The sequence below is a fragment of the Mustela erminea genome, chromosome 19 (assembly GCF_009829155.1).
Source record: "Mustela erminea isolate mMusErm1 chromosome 19, mMusErm1.Pri, whole genome shotgun sequence".
Taxonomy (NCBI): Eukaryota; Metazoa; Chordata; class Mammalia; order Carnivora; family Mustelidae; genus Mustela; species Mustela erminea.
In genome coordinates, this window is record NC_045632.1 from 53447625 (window position 1) to 53466413 (window position 18789).

General features: G+C 39.5%; 1 protein-coding gene across 1 annotated transcript; it reads left to right on the forward strand.

The window, feature by feature from the left end:
* Positions 1-9296: 9296 nt before the first annotated feature.
* Positions 9297-18384, forward strand: DYNLRB2 (dynein light chain roadblock-type 2). Its single transcript, XM_032326008.1, has 4 exons — positions 9297-9403; positions 11542-11617; positions 17086-17253; positions 18141-18384. The coding sequence occupies exons 1-4, from the start codon at positions 9401-9403 to the stop codon at positions 18182-18184; spliced, it is 291 nt and encodes a 96-aa protein (XP_032181899.1). The 5' UTR covers positions 9297-9400; the 3' UTR covers positions 18185-18384.
* The last annotated feature ends 405 nt before the right edge of the window (positions 18385-18789 follow it).

The following is an 18789-nucleotide window of genomic DNA, read 5'->3' on the forward strand; positions in this document are numbered from 1 at the left end:
AGGACTATGATATTTTAGAACTAGAAGAGCATAGAGCCACCTAGGTAACTTGAAGAGTACTGAATAGGTACCCAAATACAGAGTCAGAGCCATCCGGGGAAGTTCCATACTGGTATGAAATAAGATTCACCATTCTGGATCCTTATTCTGTCAGTTGACTTTTGTCTCAGAGTCTGCTCAGGAAGTAAACGTGCCAAGCTCAAGGAGTCACTGTGAGGGTGACTAAGACAGGGCATATCCCATGTGCTTGGAAAACTATGACCAGACAACAAAAAGGGAGTGATTATTAATGTTAACAGAAAGACCACAGACTGCCCCATCAGCCCACAGCCATTATCCCCAGTTTTTAAAAGTCTCAGAGAGTATTTCACTGCTAACATCTTGACTTAGGTTTAATTGGAAAATAAAACTTACAGCCAAATTAGCCTAACATATATGAAATGATAAATCAGTGGATCCTGAGAGTAAGAACCACATAGAGATCATTTAGGGTTCAATAAAGGAAAAGTAGTATATATAGTTGTGTTGTTTTACCTCTTTACTTATAATTGTGTAGACAGGAATATATATACATGCTAAGTACCAGAAGTAAATATTTTTCAGCCAGTTCCCTTAGATAAAGTTGATAGTTTCTAGTCATTTAAAAAAAAAAAAGTTTTTTAAATAACTGGAAACTAGCAAAACATAGAATGAGAATTGTCCAAAATAGACAAAAGTTTTTAAGCCAGTTTCAAGACTCAAAATGAAACCCCTAGTGGGATAAATACAAAGAAAACCACACAAAATGAAACTTCAGTGTATGAGTGATCCAATTTCTCAACATCATCACTGACATTTGGTGTTGTCTTTATTTTGTATTTAAGTCATTTTGATAGATGTATAGTGCTATCTCACTGTGGTTTTAATTTGCATTTTCCTAATGGCCAATGATGTTGAACATCTTCTTTTGTGCTTGGTTGTCATCTTTATATCCTCTTTACTGAAATGTCTTTTGGCCATTTTCTAACTGGATCATCTGCTTTTTTTACTGTTGGGTTTTGAGAGTTCATTAATTCTTCATTTTTCATTAATTATTGTAGACACTAATTATCAGATACGTGGTGTACAAACATTTGCTCCCAGTCTGTGGTGGTCTTTAATTCCCTTAGCAGGGTCTTCCCATAGTTACTAACTTTGATTAAATCCATCAGTTTTTCCTTTTATATATTGCACTTTTGGTGCTAAGTCCACAAGCTCTTCGCCTAATTCTGAAATATTAAGATTTCCTGTTTTTTTTTTTCTGAAAGTTTTACAGTTTTACATTTAAGTCTGTGATCCATTTTGAATTAATCTGTATGTAAGGCATGAGCCTTATGTCAAGGAGTTTGTTTTGGTTTAGTTTGGTTGCTTGTTTTGTTTATGAATGTTCAATTTCTCCAGCCCCATTTATTGAAAAATCTATCCTTCCTCCACTGAATGCTTTTGCACCCTTGTCAAAAAATCAGTTGGATGCATTTGTGTGGGACTATTTCAGAGCTCCCTATCCTATTATGTTGTCATGTGTGTTTATCCTTCCACCAATGCCACATGCTCTTGATCATTGCAACTACATAATGGGTCTTGAAATTGGGTACCAGGATTCCTCCAACTTTTTTTTTTTTCAAAAACTGTTTCTCCATTATATTTCCCTTGCTTTTCAATGTAAATATTAGAATGATTTTCTCTATATCTATAAAATACCTTGCTGAGATTTTGGCAGAAATGGTGTTAAACCTGTATATCAATTTGGAAAGAACAGATGCACTCCCCCATTTATTTTGACCTTCATTTTCTTTAATCAGAAATGTGTAGTTTTCAGCATGCAAGTCTTACTCATGTTTAGTTAGCTTTATACATGAAAGTTTCATTTCTAGTTGTTTTTATAAGTTCCTCAGCATTTTCTACATAGTCGATTCATGTCATCTCCAAATGGGGACAGTTTTATTTCTTCATTTCCATCTGTTTGCCTTTTATTTCCTTTTCTTGCCTTATTGAACTGGCTAAAAGTTTCAGCCCTGTGTTAAACAAAAGTAGTGAGAGAAGATTTGTTCCTGATTTTAGAAGGAAAGTACTCAGTCCTTCAACATTAAGTATGCCATCTCTAGCTTTTTTATGGATGCCCTTTATATAAATTTATAGATGCTCCCTTTTATTCCTAGTCTGCTGAGTGTTTTCTAAAAATCTTGAGTGTTAGTTTTTGTCAAATTCTTTAACTGACAAAATCATGTGATTTTTTTCTTCTTTAGCCTGTTAGTATAGTGTATTAGGGTGACTGAGTTATAAACGATGAGTTCACCTTGCATTCCCAGGATAAACTCCAGTTGGTAATGGTGTACAACTTTTTATACATTGCTAATGTTATTAGCTAATATTTTGTGAAGGATTTTGCGTGAACATTCATAGAGGGTACTGGTGCATAGTCTTCTTTGCTTTCCATTTATTTATTAATTTTTGTATACTGATACTGTCTTGTTTTAGAAAAAGGGTAATGCAAACCCCATAAAAGGAGCTGGGAAATTTTCCCCCTTCTGTTTTCTGAAAGATATTATGTATATATCACGTCAAACATTTCAGAGAATTGTCTAGTGAATCTCCAGTGAAGGTTTCTTTTGGGGAATTTTCAAATATGAATTCAATGTCTTTAATAGTATGGGGCTACTCAAATTACCTATTCTATTCTGGGTGAATTTTTGCAGTAGGTGGTTTTACGAAACTGGTCTACTACATCTAAGTCATCAACTATATGCATGTGGAGCTGTTTACAGAATTCCTTAACTTTTTTATATCTGGAGAGTATGTAGTGGCATCCCATGTTTCATTCCTGCTAATCTGTGCCTTCTCCCATTTTTATATTTTATCATCTTGTTAGAGGTTTGTCAATTTTATTGATCTTTAAAAAAAATGTTTTTCTCTATTGTTTTTGTTTTAAATTTCATTTATCTCTGCTCTTATCTTTGATTTACACTCTTCTGCTTACTTGGATTTTGCTTTTCTTTTCCAAGCCCTTCACGTGAGAGCTCACATTATTAAGATGTTTCATCTTTCTTAATATAAGCATTTACTGCTATAACCTTCACTCTCAACATTGCTTTAGTTGTATCCCACAATTTTGATATGCTGTATTCTCATTTTCATCTAGTTCATTGTTTGTTTGTTTTTTATTAAGATCTCCTCTGTGACTCATGGATTATTTAGAAAGTGTTGTTTATTTACCAAGTGTTTGGATATTTTCTTATTATCTTTGTTATTGATTTCTAGCCTGACTCCACCATAGCTGGAGAACATCCTCTATATGATCTCAATTTTTTTACATTTGTTCGGGTGTCTTATAGACCAGAATGTGGTCTATCTTGGTATATGTTCCGTGGGCACTTGAAAAGAATATGGATTCTGCTGATGTTGATTGTTCTATAAATGTCAACTAGATCTTATTGGTTGATGATGTTGACTTTTGTATCCCCGGTGATTTTCTGCTTCTTATATCAATTGTTGAGAAAGAGGTGTTGAAATCTTCAAATATCACTGCAGATATGCCTACTTCTTTCAATTCTGTCACCTTTTGCTTTATACAGTTTACAGTTAGTTGTTTGGTGCTTACATTTTTAGATTTGCTGTCTTCTTAGTGAAGTGACCATGTTATCATTATTGGTCCTCTCTGTACCTGTAAATTTCTTTGGTCTAAAGTCTATTTATCCAATATTATTATAACTACTCATTCTTTCTTTGGATTGTTTACATTATACATCTTTTTCCACCATTTTATTTTCTATATGCCTGTATTATTATATTTGAAGAAAGTTACTCATGGACAGCATATAGTTAGGCCATGTTTTTTAATCTACTCTGATGATCTATACCTTTTTATTGGTATATTTTGGTTGTTTATGTTTAATGTGATTATTCATATGCTACAAGGGAGATAGCAGTCCAGGCTCCCCAAATGGACTCTACTGAAGCTGCTGCAAGGGGTGGAGAGGTGTCTAATTAATTAATACTAAGCAGGATGAAAGAACTCACTTCTTACTCTGCCTTCTCTGACATTATCTGGTATGAATGAAGGGAGTTATGGCAAATTGAGATTGGGAGTCTATACTCTCCACCTGATCTTTCTCATCCTTTTCTGTGGTGTTTGGCTAGAGAAGAATTGTTATTTTCTATGAGATTCCGTCTTGCTGGCTGGACCTTTCCTGGTCCCTTGGCTAGAGGATAAGTTTTTTTTTTTTAATTTTTTAATTTAAAATTTAAAATTAATTTTAAAAGCATGTTCAATTTCCATGTCTGTCAGATTTTTGGGTTACCAGCTTCTTCAGCTCCAAGTCTAGGATATATGCGGCAAAAAGAAAACCCAGGTCACTTATGATCATGTCATTCCCTGGGTCCCAAATTCCCTTTTCAATTCAATTCTTTCCATATTCCAGAGTCTTCTTGTGTTGGTATAATTTCTAGGCATTTTAGTTATATTTAGTAGGATGAATAGGGAAAAGCACATCTACTCCAAATTTCCAGAAAATGAAATCACTGATCATTTTTTAAAATTAATTCTAATAATCTTTTAATTGATGTGCTTACACTATTTACATTTAATGCAATCATTGATATATCAGGATTTAATTTTACAATTATATTGTTTTCTAATTGCTCCACTTGTTTCCTATTCCAGTTTGCCCTTTCCCCCTTTTAGATTATTTGAACAATTTTTAGTATTTCACTTTAATTTTTCTATTATGATGTTTTGCTATCTCTGTATGCTTTTTGTATTGGTTGATCTAGGGGTTATATACATCATTTTTCAGTCTACTTAGAATCAATACTTAAATACTTCAAGTGGAATGTAACATCCTTACTCTTTGGTAAATCTCTTTACCCTCCCCCAACTTTCTACTCTAATTATTTTACATACTATATTTATATACTTTTAAAACTCTGAATAATGTTATAATTTTTTGTTTTCAACCATCAAACATATTTTGAAAACTAAAGGGAAAAGGAACCAGCTATTACAGAGACTGGCAAATTTTTCATTAAAGGGCCAGATAAATATTTCAGGCTTCTGAGGCCATACACTGTGGAAGTAATGATTGGAATTGGCCATGTGGATGCTTCTGGAATATAGACAGTGTTCTATTTCTTCCAACTGGATGAGGAGTTCACTTTGTAGTAAATCACCACCCTAACTTTTGTTTTGTGCATCTAACTTTTCTTGTGTCATACTTACCAAATTTTACCCAATTTTGAAACTAAATAGATCAGAGAGTTTGAAAACAAAAACAAAAACAAAAACAAAAAAAACCAGGTTAAGGACTTTGAGAATGGATTATCAGAAAAAAAGAAGATGTACATAAAGTATGTGCGATTTATTGCTCCCTTCAGTCCTTCCTTCTTTGAATAAAATTAACAGATGAGGAAATATTTAGTTTGCCCCCAACTCTGAGATACTGAGAATTTCCACTAAGTGCAATTCACTGAGATGGGACCTGCTTACTGGAGCTAGAAGTTGAAAAATAGGACCTGGGGGGCACTTGGCTGGCTCAGTTGGTACAGCATGCAACTCTTGATCTTGGGGTTGTGAGTTCAAGTCCCATACTGAGTAAACAGATTACTTTAAAAAAAATAAAAAGATAAAAATAAAAATGGAGCTTGTGGGAAAATGAGATCAGAGGTCAATGAAGGACATGAGAAGAATATTCTATTTAAATACCAGGAGAGGGGCACCTTGGTGGCTCAGTGGGTTAAAGCCTCTGCCTTTGGCTCACATCATGATCCCAGGGTCTTGGGATCAAGCCCCACATCGGGCTCTCTGCTTAGCAGGGAACCTGCTTCCTCCTCTCTCTCTCTCTCTCTCTCTCTCTCTCTGCCTGCCTCTCTACCTACTTGTGATCTGTCTGTTAAATAAATAAAAAAAAAATAAAATCTTAATAAATAAATAAATAGGAGGGGAAAGGAAGAAGAGAAGAAAGGGTAAGATGTCCTTTAGTAAGAAAGTTAACAAGATGAATTCTGGATATTTATCCTAGGGAAGGCTTGAAGGAAAAGGAAGTTGAAGAGAAGGTGGTTAAGAAGAGAGGAAAGAAACAGGGGAGGGAAGGAGGGAGGAAGAGGCTAGAGAAAGAGATGAGATGGAGGGAGAGAGAAGAAAAAATGAATGAAAGAAAAGGATGGACTAAAGAAAGGAAAAGATCAAGAAAGAAACATGGCAATATGATCCATATGGGGCATCTGGTACCAACCAGGCATTTATCTGTATGATTTAAATCTCACATCAACTCCCTAAGGTAGATACTATATTTCCTCTTTTATAAATGAGGAAACGAAAACTTTGAGAATTTACTTTACTCAAGAAAAAAACACCTATGAACATCACCCATGGATGCATGCAACTCCAAATTCTGCCCTCAAGGAAATCGTTTAATTCCAACAGGGAGAATTCCTTTACGGCAGGCAAACGCTTATATGACACTTGACTCTTGGAAAGAATTACCCTAGGGGGTGCCCTTTTCCAAATAAGTAGAAAATAGTTGATCTTCTGAAACCTTAAACTTATAATTCTGCAAATCTATGGCATCAGGTTGTATTATGTGCAATACTTAATTGAGATCATTAACATTCTCTAATTCTGCCTTACTACTAAGGGGCATTTTCAAAGAATCTAATAAAAGAATCTAATAAAAGAATCTAACATTTCACTTTCTGGAGTGAAGTAAGTACTAGAAGTTCTGTTTAAGTTCTGCCTCATCTTACGAGAAGTTCTGCCTCATCTTATGAGAAAATGGGCAAAAAGTATATTCCGTGGCCCAGGTTATAGTATTTGCCAACTAAACACGAATGCCAAAGATAGATAGATGTATAGGGTGGTATGAAAAAAATCCCGAGAGAAGACACAAGATTATCAAATACCTGGATTTCTTCAAGCTAAGTAGAGAGCACTGGCAAACTACCAGTGGGAAAGAGAGACCTCAGGAAAAAAAAATCACCTCATTTTGACAAAACTATTTGACAAAATTATGTGAAGAATAGTGGACTCTGTCTCTGTATGTACCACAAATTTGGGGGTCACTTCGGAGTACTTGAAAAAATGCATTAATTCTTTCACTGAAGTTCAAAGTTATTTAGCACTTCCTGTATGTTAAAAGGAGGGGTAAGGGGATGGCAGGAGGAGGAGAAGGGAAAGGGATAATTCTCAAAAAGGCATAAAAATTAAACCAAGCTACCTCCAAGGAATAATTAGAAGTGAAAATCAATAAGGAGAAAATGGTTCATATTCTCCTCATTGATTTTCTGTGCACAGTGAGTCAAACTTGACTGTTGGTTAGAAGTCAGTTTGGCTACTTCTTATTACTTTTTCAGCAGTTGGGTACTCCTGTCAGTGCCTTTCATGCTGGAGTCTTTCTTTGCTCTAATCACAGCCGTCAGCTATTGAACGAGTTTGACACCCTGACTCCAGAAACGAGGGGATTCACACTCCATGCATATGCAGTTGCTTCCTTCATTAAAGCTGATTGACATAACAGAGAGGGTGCATGGCCACTGATTTTTATGAGCAAAACAAATGACTACACAATCAAGTAAGAATATCCTCGATCAGAAACACCCAGGGAGCCCTAGCGTCAGTCTTTATAAAATTCAGCCATTTTTATTACCAAAATTACCTATATTTTTACTACTTAAAATGCTAGATATAGACAATCAGTCAAGAGCCAGATCCGAGCACACACAGCAGACTCCTCTCCTACAACCTTAGCTGTCCACTCCATATAATGCTGGCTGGAGTTCCAGGTGTTGGTCAAAAGGAGGATGATTTAGCTCTTGTGATCAGGATTTTGGGGAGGCATGAAGTTTCTTGGAGGAAAAAGGGCAGAATGACAGTGACCAGAATCTCCTCCCCTAACACCAAAAAAAAAAAAAAAAAGAAAGAAAAAAAAAAGAAGAAGAATTAGAAGAAGAAAGCAAGCAAGCAGAACTAGAGCTTCTCACAGTATTGTCATGATGTCACAAAGTGTCAGACTCTAAGCTGAAATGGACCGACTTCAAACCAACGGGGAGCATCCCTGACGAGGGCCCACCCAGATCCTAGCCCACATCCTCAGCACTAGGCACGCCTTGGCCGGCTGGAGGCTGCTCGCCGGAAGCGGAAGCGCAAACAGCATCAGCAGCGCTGGGAGTCCTCCCGGCGTGGTCTCACGGGGACGAATCCCCGACCTTTACCTTGCGTCTAGCCACCAGGGTTTGCCCTCTTCACACCCCAGGGCTTTGACTCCAGCCACCGCGTGTTCCTGCTGTGCTTCTCGCAAGGGTTTAGTCTCCACCTCCCAGGCCACAGAGACATTATCAACGCCCTTCGGAAGGTCCAGTGACTGCTGACCGTCCCCAACTGACCTCTGTGTCTCCTCCAACAGTTCCTCAAACACCCGGTGACAGGCTCTTCTGCGGCCACCTGCAGCGCTACCACCTACGGCTCCTCAGCAACTCAGAACTGCTGACACATAATGACCCCCCACCCGACCACCAAAAAAAAAAAACCCCCAAAACACAAAAAACCAAACAACAAACAAACCCTAATGGAGTAAACATACTGGTGAGCTGAAACTCTTCGAGGGGAGGGCAGTAAGGGGACACCACCACCTGATGACACACCACTTGATGTCGCTTACCCTACAGTTTGGGGGCGGGGGTAAGGAAATACAAACCGACAAACACTGGACACGTATATATATGGTTGCACGATCCAACACTGCGATATATTTTAAGGGGTGGGGGGAGCCTGTCGGTGTGGGGCGGGAAACGGAGGACAGTGCGCCAGGAAGGACGCTGCGCGTCGCGAGGCCGCTGACTGGGTCACCAAAGCTCTAAGGCGGCCCAAGCCCGGAGTCGGACGGACCCAGCCCCGCTTATTGGCTCCAGAGCACGCGTCGCACTAGGACAGGGTTGCTTCGTGTGTCGCCTCTGGTCTGTCTCCTCAGCTAGTGTGTACTCAGGCCCGCAGCGCCTGGCACGTGGCGGGGTCAAGAAAACGTTCTTGCACGGAGAAGTGGCTGTTACATGAAGGCGTACCTCAGGAAATGAATGACTGAATGGTCGAAGGAATGACCAGGCCTATGCCCGCGCCGCTCCTCAGGCCCACCGCCCCGCGGGCCTAGGTGCGCGCAGGTGAGCGCCCGAGAGCCTCCGGCCTCAACCTCTGCCTACGGCGGCCGGAAGGCGTCAAGACCACTTCAGGGCGGAAGAGCCGCCCCCTGCTGCCGCCGGACCTGCGTACGCGCAGGCGCGGGCCCCGACACTTCCGAGAGGTCACATCCTCCCCCCGTCTCCTAGCAACGGCTGGAAGCGTTGCTGACTTCCCGGGCTGCAGCAGTGCAGGACTGAGTCGAGTCTCGCCGTCCGCACTATGGTAAATCCGGAGACTCCGCCTGCGACCAGCCGCCCCAGGGGCGCCGACGTCGGGGGCCTTCCTCGCCCGGCCCCCGAGGCCGACTCTGGCCTGTCGGTCCCGGGGCCGCGGCGAGGGCTGGGGGCTCCAGAAGCTTCTTGGAGGGGGCGGCGGGGAGACCCTGGAGGAAGGAGAGGGCGACCTTGGAGCGGGGGAAGACACCTAGATGCGAGGAAACTACCTTGAGGGATAGATACCGACCGAGCTGATTCCGGGGGCTGGAATTTGCGGGCTGTGGATGGCGAGAAAGAGAAGAGAGAGACTGAGGGGGTGAGAGACCTCGACAGCGAGAAAGTTTCAGAGGAAAAGGCGAGGTGGGGAGGAGAGAAGTCGGATCCCGGGAAGGAAGAAAGAGGAGACAGGGAGAGCAGCAGAATGGGGGGAAGGAAAGAAAGGAAGATAAAGAGGAAGAGGAGGAGAAGCAAAAAAAAAAAAAAAAGAAAGAAAGAAAGAGAAAGTTTTAAGAGGAATGAAAAGGGATTGGAGATGGGGATTAAGAGATTGTATTAAGGGGGTACAGAAATCACGAAAAAAAAAAAACAACTGGAAGAGGAGAGGGTAAGGCTGACAGCTAAGAGGCGTTTGGGAGCGAAGTAAAATAAATAAATAAGGGGGGAAGGGTCAGTGGTTGCAAGGAGCGCGAACGTTGTCCTGAAGGCGGCAAAAATATAGTATTTTGATCCCCTGTATAACTACTTCACTTTAGTGCAGTGTTTCCCAAAGTGATGTGCAAAATCTGCTTGCTACGTAAGACAGCTCAGAGGTACCAGCACAGCGAATCCCCTCTGAGGACGTTATTTCTCTTTCCCCATCCGCATCCTATAGACTCTATCCAGGAGAAAGCCCCAACACGGTTAAGTCCTTAATACCACTGTCATTTGGTAATTTCCATTTTTCATCTGAATATCCGAGTTCAGGCTCAGGCCTTTCCCTAGGGTGGAATTCAATAATACGTTCTCTCTCCATTTTGTTTGCCCGTATGGTTATTTCTGTTTATGACAAAGAGTAGCAGATTTCCATTTAGTAGTGGTAGTGATGTGTCGTTCCCTTGTAAAATGTATTTAAGTTCTGAGTAGTGAGATAATTTAGAGAGCATTCTAGGTCAACAATAGAGATGGTATTCATAATGGCAAAAAGTGAGAGTCCAGCACATGAAATTTAGAAAGTGCCTGCTGTAGTGGTGGAAAAGAGGACATAAGTGTCCCTGCCCACATCAAGTGCAAAAGAAAATTGTCTTTTGACTAAAGTAGCAAAATGTTCATCTCTGTGTGATGTTGGAAGGAAAAAATAAATCCCAAACCCTCATCAAGAAACTGCAGGATACTGTTTGAATTCAGAAAATCCAGTGATCACTCAGGAATAATATACAAGTTTGAAAAGGATTATTTGAGATTTTAGCATTGGTAGAGGAGAATAAAACTGGTACAATATAGTCTGTGCATAAGATTAATTCAGAAAGCTGAGTTAATTAAAGGGGTTCCAACACATTCATGGCTGAATATTCAGCTTACACTGAGACCCAGACTGTTGTTACCAAGAGAATCCTGGAATCCTGGTTTACAGAATATCCTGAATTTAATCATCTGAACTCCCAAGGAGGTAACATTTAGGACATAAGAATCAGATTTCTCATGAAGGGATACTTTTAGCCAGAGGGAGGTAACCATATAGCTCTGTAGCTATTTAAAGGACTATAATGCAGAGAAGGAATTTCTCATATGAATACAAAAAGATCAATGAGCAAAGCATGAGTGGGAGAATATTTCTGTCCAATTTAAATAATTCTTTTCCCGAAAATAGAGACATTAAAAGTTGAGTGAACTCTTGTGAGGCAGTAAGCTCTCCATCCCTAGAAGAGTTCAAGCCAAGAGATGTGTCAGGGTTGTATGTAAGAGTCTTATATAGGCTTGGATATAGAACTTGAACATTTCAAAGCTCTCTTCCAGGGGTCTGAGATTATAGTATCCAGTACCTTAGGTTAAGGAGACTGGGGTGGGTGGGTGGAGGGAAGGGTAGATGTCTCTCTAAACATTAGTCACGTTAGGATTGGGGTTACCACAAAGACCCCCTTTGGTTAATTGCCTTCCTGATCTCTTCAGGCGGAAGTGGAGGAAACCCTAAAGAGGATCCAGAGCCATAAAGGGGTTATTGGAACTATGGTCGTAAATGCAGAAGGTAAATACATCACAGGATGCCTTTTTGACATGCACAGGCCAACTAAGGATCTGTTTATTGTACCAAGCCTAGGACAGACATCTTAGACTTTGAAACAAAAAGTATATTTTCTGTGTTTTAGTTATACCATTTACTTCTCAAACATCTATTATCTATTACATACCAAACACTCTGCTGAGAATTAAAGATACAAATATGAATAGGACATGTCTAAAAATATCTATATATTCCTAAGAAACACTACACATTGTCTAATTTTTAAAGCTTTGGTAACTCTCCTAATATTTCAGAAGTACCAGTAAAACTGTTGTATTGCAGATAGGGAGAATATCGTTGCTGGCGGTTTTTATTTTAACAGTATAAAGTATATGGAGTTTCAGTCTTCACTTAAAATGAAGCTGTTGCTTTACCATACTTAATAAAATCTTTGAGAATCAATTTTACTCTCATGTATGGTAGAATCTGTGTGGCTATAGCATAAAAAGGACCAATGCATTTCCACCCACGAAATCTGTAGACTTCCACCGGAAACTTGCTCTCATTGCACAGTCACTGTTAACAATCCACAGAGCATTTTCTCTGGCACTTTGCTACCTGCTCAGCTACAGTGGCAACCTCTCAGAGGCTCCTGCTAGTTTCATTGCTAATTCAGGCTCTTGCAAGGGCAAGAAGTACCACAGTTCCCAGAGCATTTGTTGAAATAAGAGTAGCCACTTCACCTAATTCATGGTGCAACCATGAAATTGACACATTGCCATAGCACAGTGCTTACAACAGAATCTCACAGCTAATCATTATTTTGGCACAAATCTATCAAATGTTTATTAAGCAACTGCAAGCCACAGTCAAATTCAGACTTTGATCCCTCATCAACTAAAAATAGAATATAACCTACTCTATTGATAAATGAAATACTACTACTCAGGGGCCTGGCACAATACCCAACACTTTATGGTATTATAATCAAGTAGTTCTGAGAATGTGGAAGTTTTTCATTGATTTGGACAGATAAAACATTCAATGTATATATAGATAAAACATCGGCTGTGTTTTGCAAATGATAAAATAAAATTTAAGACACCACCAGATGAATATAATGAACTTACCCAGCTTGAGTGATCAGGAGGGAAAGGATTAAAGATCAGCCTTATAGGTAAGAAAGAGCTATGCCTAATATTTCCAGGAAGTGGTCCACCCCTGGTACATTGTTCTGGTTGAAATGATTTTAATTCCTGGCATGTTCAGAAACTCTGCACACCCCCTGAGAAAGGCCATCTGTGTGGCTTCAGAAGGGTGATGGACTCATTTCCCTCAGCTGTCGTAACAAGGTACCACACACTTGGTGGCTTACAACCTTAGAAAGTTATCACTGTTCTGGAGGCTAGGAGTCGAAACAAGGGTGTCAGTAGACAGGCTGTTCCAAGTCTCTACAGAATCCTTCCTCGCTGCTCTCTCAGCCTGTGGTGGCTTCCGGTTTCTGGTCCTTGGCATACCTTGGCTTGTAGATGCATCAGTCCAGTCTCTGCCCCCATCCCCACATGGTGTCTACCCCTCTGTGTCTGTTTTCTCTCCATAGAAGGACCCCAGCCTTTGGATTTGGGCCCACCCTGATCTAGTATGACCTCATCTTACCTCATTACATCTGCAGAAGCCCTATTTCACATTCTAAGGTAGACTTGAATTTGGGGATGGGGACACCATTCAACCCAGGACAACTCATCCAACAAGTTACATTGGATGATCTTGGTCAAAAGTGCATAATCCTGGCAATATGCATCATGTGTCTGAAAATATCCATACCCTATGATTTGTAATGTTACTCCTAGGAATTTATCCTAAGGAGTGAGGAAGAAAAGATTTAGATACAAAGGATACACCCTGAGGCATCGTATACAATAGCAGTAAATAAACAGACAAATAAATAAATCTTAAGCAGCAGGGAAAATTTTAAGTTAATTATGTAATATTTACTTGATGAACCATTACTCTGTTTAAAACGTTGAGGAATATTTAAAGTCATGGGAAACTAAATATTAGGTGGAAAAAAAGCAGGGAACAAAGTGGTAAGCCAAACACTTTGTAATCATAAATATAGCCAGTCACAGATACACATTAAAAATACATACGGAAGAAAAGGCAGGGATGTGTTACGGTGATTATCTCTGAATGTTGGAATTACGATTGATTTTGGCTTTACTTTCCTGAAGTTTCTCAATATTTTTCATATACAAAGGCAACAAAATATTATTTTTAAGACCTTTAACTTCATCTAATTAACCCCTACTAGGATAAGATTATGTTAGGATTCATGGCACTTTTCTGAAAGCCAAATTAACTTTTTCTCCCAAAAATATGAACGAGAGGTTTATTTTTATGGCCAGATTATTAATAACCACAGCGTACAACAAGCGTGTTTATTAATAGCATACAGTGTAAGTTGTGTGACCAGAATTAATAAAATACTCCATTTCAGCAGCCTACTCAACGTTAGATGGAAGTACCATTTATTACTGTGCAGCTTTGCTGCTTCCAGGACACCCATGAACCTTAATACTGAAAATATTTCACTAAGTTCATGTGTTCTTGTTTATTACTTGTGGTTTTAGTGTCATTTGCAGCAAATCATTTTAACATATTTTCAGGTTTTATTCGTGACTTGGTAGGCCTTCTACCAGGCTTATCCATCTGGATCGCCTCATATGATGTGTTAACCAGAGTCCTTTGGTTTCACCACTACTGAAACACAAGCTTCTTATCCATGACAATAAAGTAGAATTATCGGTTTCACCCACTGCTGAGTGGTACAGGTTTTTATTAGAATAGATTCTTTGTTAACATTGGTTTCTCATTTCTAAAACCATTCATTGTTTACAATATTGCAGCACTGATCATTGAATTAGATACTGGTGAATATACATATTTGTTTCTCAGACAGCACAACTATTATATATTCTTATGTATAGATAAGCCTGATCTCTGTAGGTTCTTAATTTTAAATGTTCTTGACATTTCTAACAATCCATCATTTGAATTTCACTAGATTTTATCAGCCATCCAGCCAATTCCTTATATTTTTGAAATACAATCAACCAAAATACAAAGACTAGTGGCTTACTGGGATCAGAGAGAGTCCTGGTTTAAAGTACTGCCATAAATTCAGCAATATCAAATTCATATTCTTTGTTCTGGAAGTTCCATCATAGGGATTTATCCTACCCATAGACACAAATATGAAATGGCATGCACACAGACATTTCCTATAGCCTTGCTTATAAAAGTCAAAGACTGGGAGCAGCCCAAATGCCTGTCAGGAGGATTTATTAGTTACGTGTTCACAAGGCAGCCATTCAACAATCATGTTCTGCAGTCACTAACCTGAGTGGCCCAGCCTTATGTATACTGAATGGAATAATTTTCCAAGTCTTAAAAATGAAAAAAAAAAAAAAGAAGTACAGAATAGAGAACAATACAGTTAAGGAAGGAAGAATACAAACACAAACGTATTTGAACATATTTAGAATGCCTCTGCAAGGTTACCAAAGAAACCGGGAGCAGTGACCACCTCTCAGAAGGAGATGTAGGTGAATTTCCTACCCTGGGCTAAAACTGGTTCTTAACAAATTATTTTTTAATTACCGCACATGGTACCAAACAAGAACTTAATAAATATTTGTTGATTGATTTTTTTCAAGTGGTCAGTAGTGGAGATAAACAACTCCAAGAGTTTCCACAGCGTGCACTTATTATTCAGCAAGGCTAGCTGTTTTATTTATTGACTTGGATCATGAATAGACTAACTAAATAAGCCTGAGGTCTGTATTCATAATCTTGTCATCTACATTTTAAATAATTTATTCTGGTTGTATTTCTTGTTTTGACATTGAGCAATGCAGACTTTGTAGGTAGTCACTCTTCAGGAAGCAAAATAAAACTAGTCCACAGGAGGGGCTCTCAAAAGCTGGAGGGCTTGCTACATTTCAGCCTGCCGCTTGTTGAAGACACAGGCCTTGCGATGTTTCACCAGCTGGGAAAGATAGAACTGACTTTGGGGTACAGGGGCCGACAAGTAATTATACAGAAGTGAACAACTTTGATAAAAGCTTTATTTATTGAACAGTTTCTCCTGTAAATACTGTTATCGTCTTGTTTGGGAAGACCCCATTCCAAAGGTAATGGTTTTCTTAAAAGAGAAAAAGCAAGTAGTCTGTTTCATGGTCAGAATGGAGGTTCTCCAAGAATATGAAAAACTGGTAAAATCCTTAGTTTGTATTACTGTTGCACACCTAAAGTCCCCTCTTGTGTAACATTTTCTGGAATTGCATTCTCTGAGGGAAATCCCAGAGCTATGTTCGCTCTTTCATTGCTTGGCCTTAATTCAGGTACTTGTGGAATCTGAGAAACCCCAAACTCACCTTCTATGGCCCCCTAAATTAGAGGCACGTCGGCAAAATAAATCCTTGAGGTTTCCTGGCTGTCCAGTAGTTCTCAAAATCATCTGAAGACCCTCTGAGATTAGACACAACATATGCAAAGTCCCTAGTACACCGCCAGTTAAAAAATAAGCCCTGAGCACCAAGAGACCTGAATTGAGCTAGATTGATTTGAACGGAATTGAATTATACTTGCATATTTGTCTGGCTAGATTTTCCCAGTTAAATTAATAGGTTCGGATTTAAATGCGCATAATGGAACAATAGAGCACACAAGCAGCTAAATCTAATAATGCTTAAACCAAGAATGAGCGCAAACCAGGGAGTGCCCCGCAAAACCACAGTCCCTTTGCTGTTGTGGCCACTACGATAAGCTTTAAGGTGTAAAAAGTATTGTATGAGGAGGTACAAAGGAAAGTTTAAAATCCCTTTTTGATATACTCTTCAACATGGGCTGCAGCATCCCATTCTATTTCTGGCCCTAGGGAAGGAAACAAGCAGCAGGTCATAGGCCAAGCATTTCGAAGCCAAATGACTAGATCAGCTGTTTGGAGGGGCATTTTGTAGAGTAGTATGTTATGTATGGTTCTGAAATAATTCACAGCTTCCAAAAAAGTTCACGCACAAAAAATCTCATCACACCATTAGCTACAACAACAACCATCACAACAAAAACAGTTCCCAACCATCTAACAGTGGGGGATTGGTTATATTATGTTTACAAAATAGTGCACAGCCACTAAAAATAATTTTATGACATTATCCCTGATAAGAAGAGCTTATCAGGGATAATGCTATCATTTAAATGAAGAAAAAAAGAAATAGTCAAATTTCTGATCATTACCAACTATATCTTAAAACCCATGTAAAGACAAAAAAGATTGGCAGGGAGTAAGCTAGAATTGTTACCAGTGAATAGTATCAGCTATAACTCTTTTCTTCCACTTTAGAATCACCAGTATTTTCCAGTGTTTCCACCGTGTGAGTCTTCCTTTTATAATAAAAAAAATATTAACCCAAAAGTGAATCTCGTAACAGGTATTCCTATCCGAACAACGTTGGACAACTCGACGACGGTTCAATATGCAGGTCTTCTTCACCAGCTGACGATGAAAGCCAGGAGTACCGTCCGTGACATTGATCCCCAGAATGACCTCACTTTTCTTAGGATCAGATCAAAGAAACACGAAATCATGGTAGCCCCAGGTAATGCGGCACTTTGTTTCACATTTAAAACATCTTTCTGCTTTACTGGATAGAAGCTTTGTTTCAAAGAACTGGAAGTATAGATTTTAGCATGCAGTATTGGCCCATAATGTTCTTCAATTACCAAATGAAGATGTTTGAATCTGAAAAATCCAACCTGGAAATTTTGTGAAATTAGTGACAAATTTAGTCTTGGAAGAAGATGTTTCGCCCATTTGCTAGGAAGTAAAAAAGTATTGATTTATTATCAATAATCACAATATCCAGGAGATGTAGGTCCTACTTTAGGTCAACTTAGGACACCGAGATTTTCTGGAGAGTGGAGAAATGTCTCCTGTTCAGGAAGTAAAGTAGGGAGTGGATCCAAGAAAGGCCTGTAGGGTCTCAAACCTTCCCTGGGAGAGAACTCACTCACCTGGCCTATGGACAGATGGCAGCCATAGAAATTTTGTTTCCCCAAAGGAATTACATGCACAGTATTAGCCAATGTCTGTGTAAGCAGGACTCATGCTCCAAAATCTAGTCTAGAACAAACTTCTCTATAGAACATCCATAAAATCAGAATGACCCACAAACTGAAGCTTTTCCTCCACCTGTGTTCTCACCCTGGCTGCACATTAAAAGCAGGTGGGGATCTTTACAAAAATTCCTGATACCTGAGGCCTCAACCCAGGTCAGTGAAATCAGGACCTCTGGAACCAGGCCCCAGGTCACCATAGCTTTTGCAAGCTGGACAGGTGATTCCGATGTGCAACAAGGATGGGAAACCATTGGTCTACAGAAAGTCCAAGTGATGTTTTGAAGAGAAAAGCAGATTAGCTGAAGTATTCATTTATTAAATTTAATTTTTCGGGGAGGGAATTAATTTTGTCCGCCTCTCTCCACAGATAAGGAATATCTTTTGATTGTCATTCAGAATCCGTGCGAATAGCCCTGCTGTGGCCCAGCCTGTCCTGTGACCCCAGACTAAAAATGCTTTACTCTTTATTACTAAGATTATATTCCAATCTAACTGATCTTTTGGACATTGTTTTCTATTTTTACATTTAAGCTACTGTGCACGTCTCATTTAGTCCCTTTCAAATGTATTGTAAAGTTGTGATTTAGCTATGTAATAAATGAATTCTGGTATGTGGGTCTCTTTTTCTTTCTATGACACAAAACTGAAGGATTCTCGTGAGAAGACAGGCTTCCTTGCGGCAGTCTTTGCAGTCTGGAGATACACCAAGAAGCAGCGGGGATGCGTCCTTTTGTGCATTTCCTTAGCCTATCAGGGAGATCCGGAACACAGCAGGAGCGACCAGGGAAGCAGGAAGTCCTGACCCTCCCGGGGTGCAAGATGCTTTCCCGGGTTAAACAAAGGAAGTAAAAAAGTCAGAGGCCCGGGTCTGGGCAGGGTCAGCCCCGCAGGTGAGCGCCTCCTCCTACCCGCTCTAGACTCCTCAGAACACATGGGACACGACATCAAAAACTAATGATGTACTGAACGGTGACTAACATAACATAATAAATTTTTTTTTTAATTAAAAAAAAAAA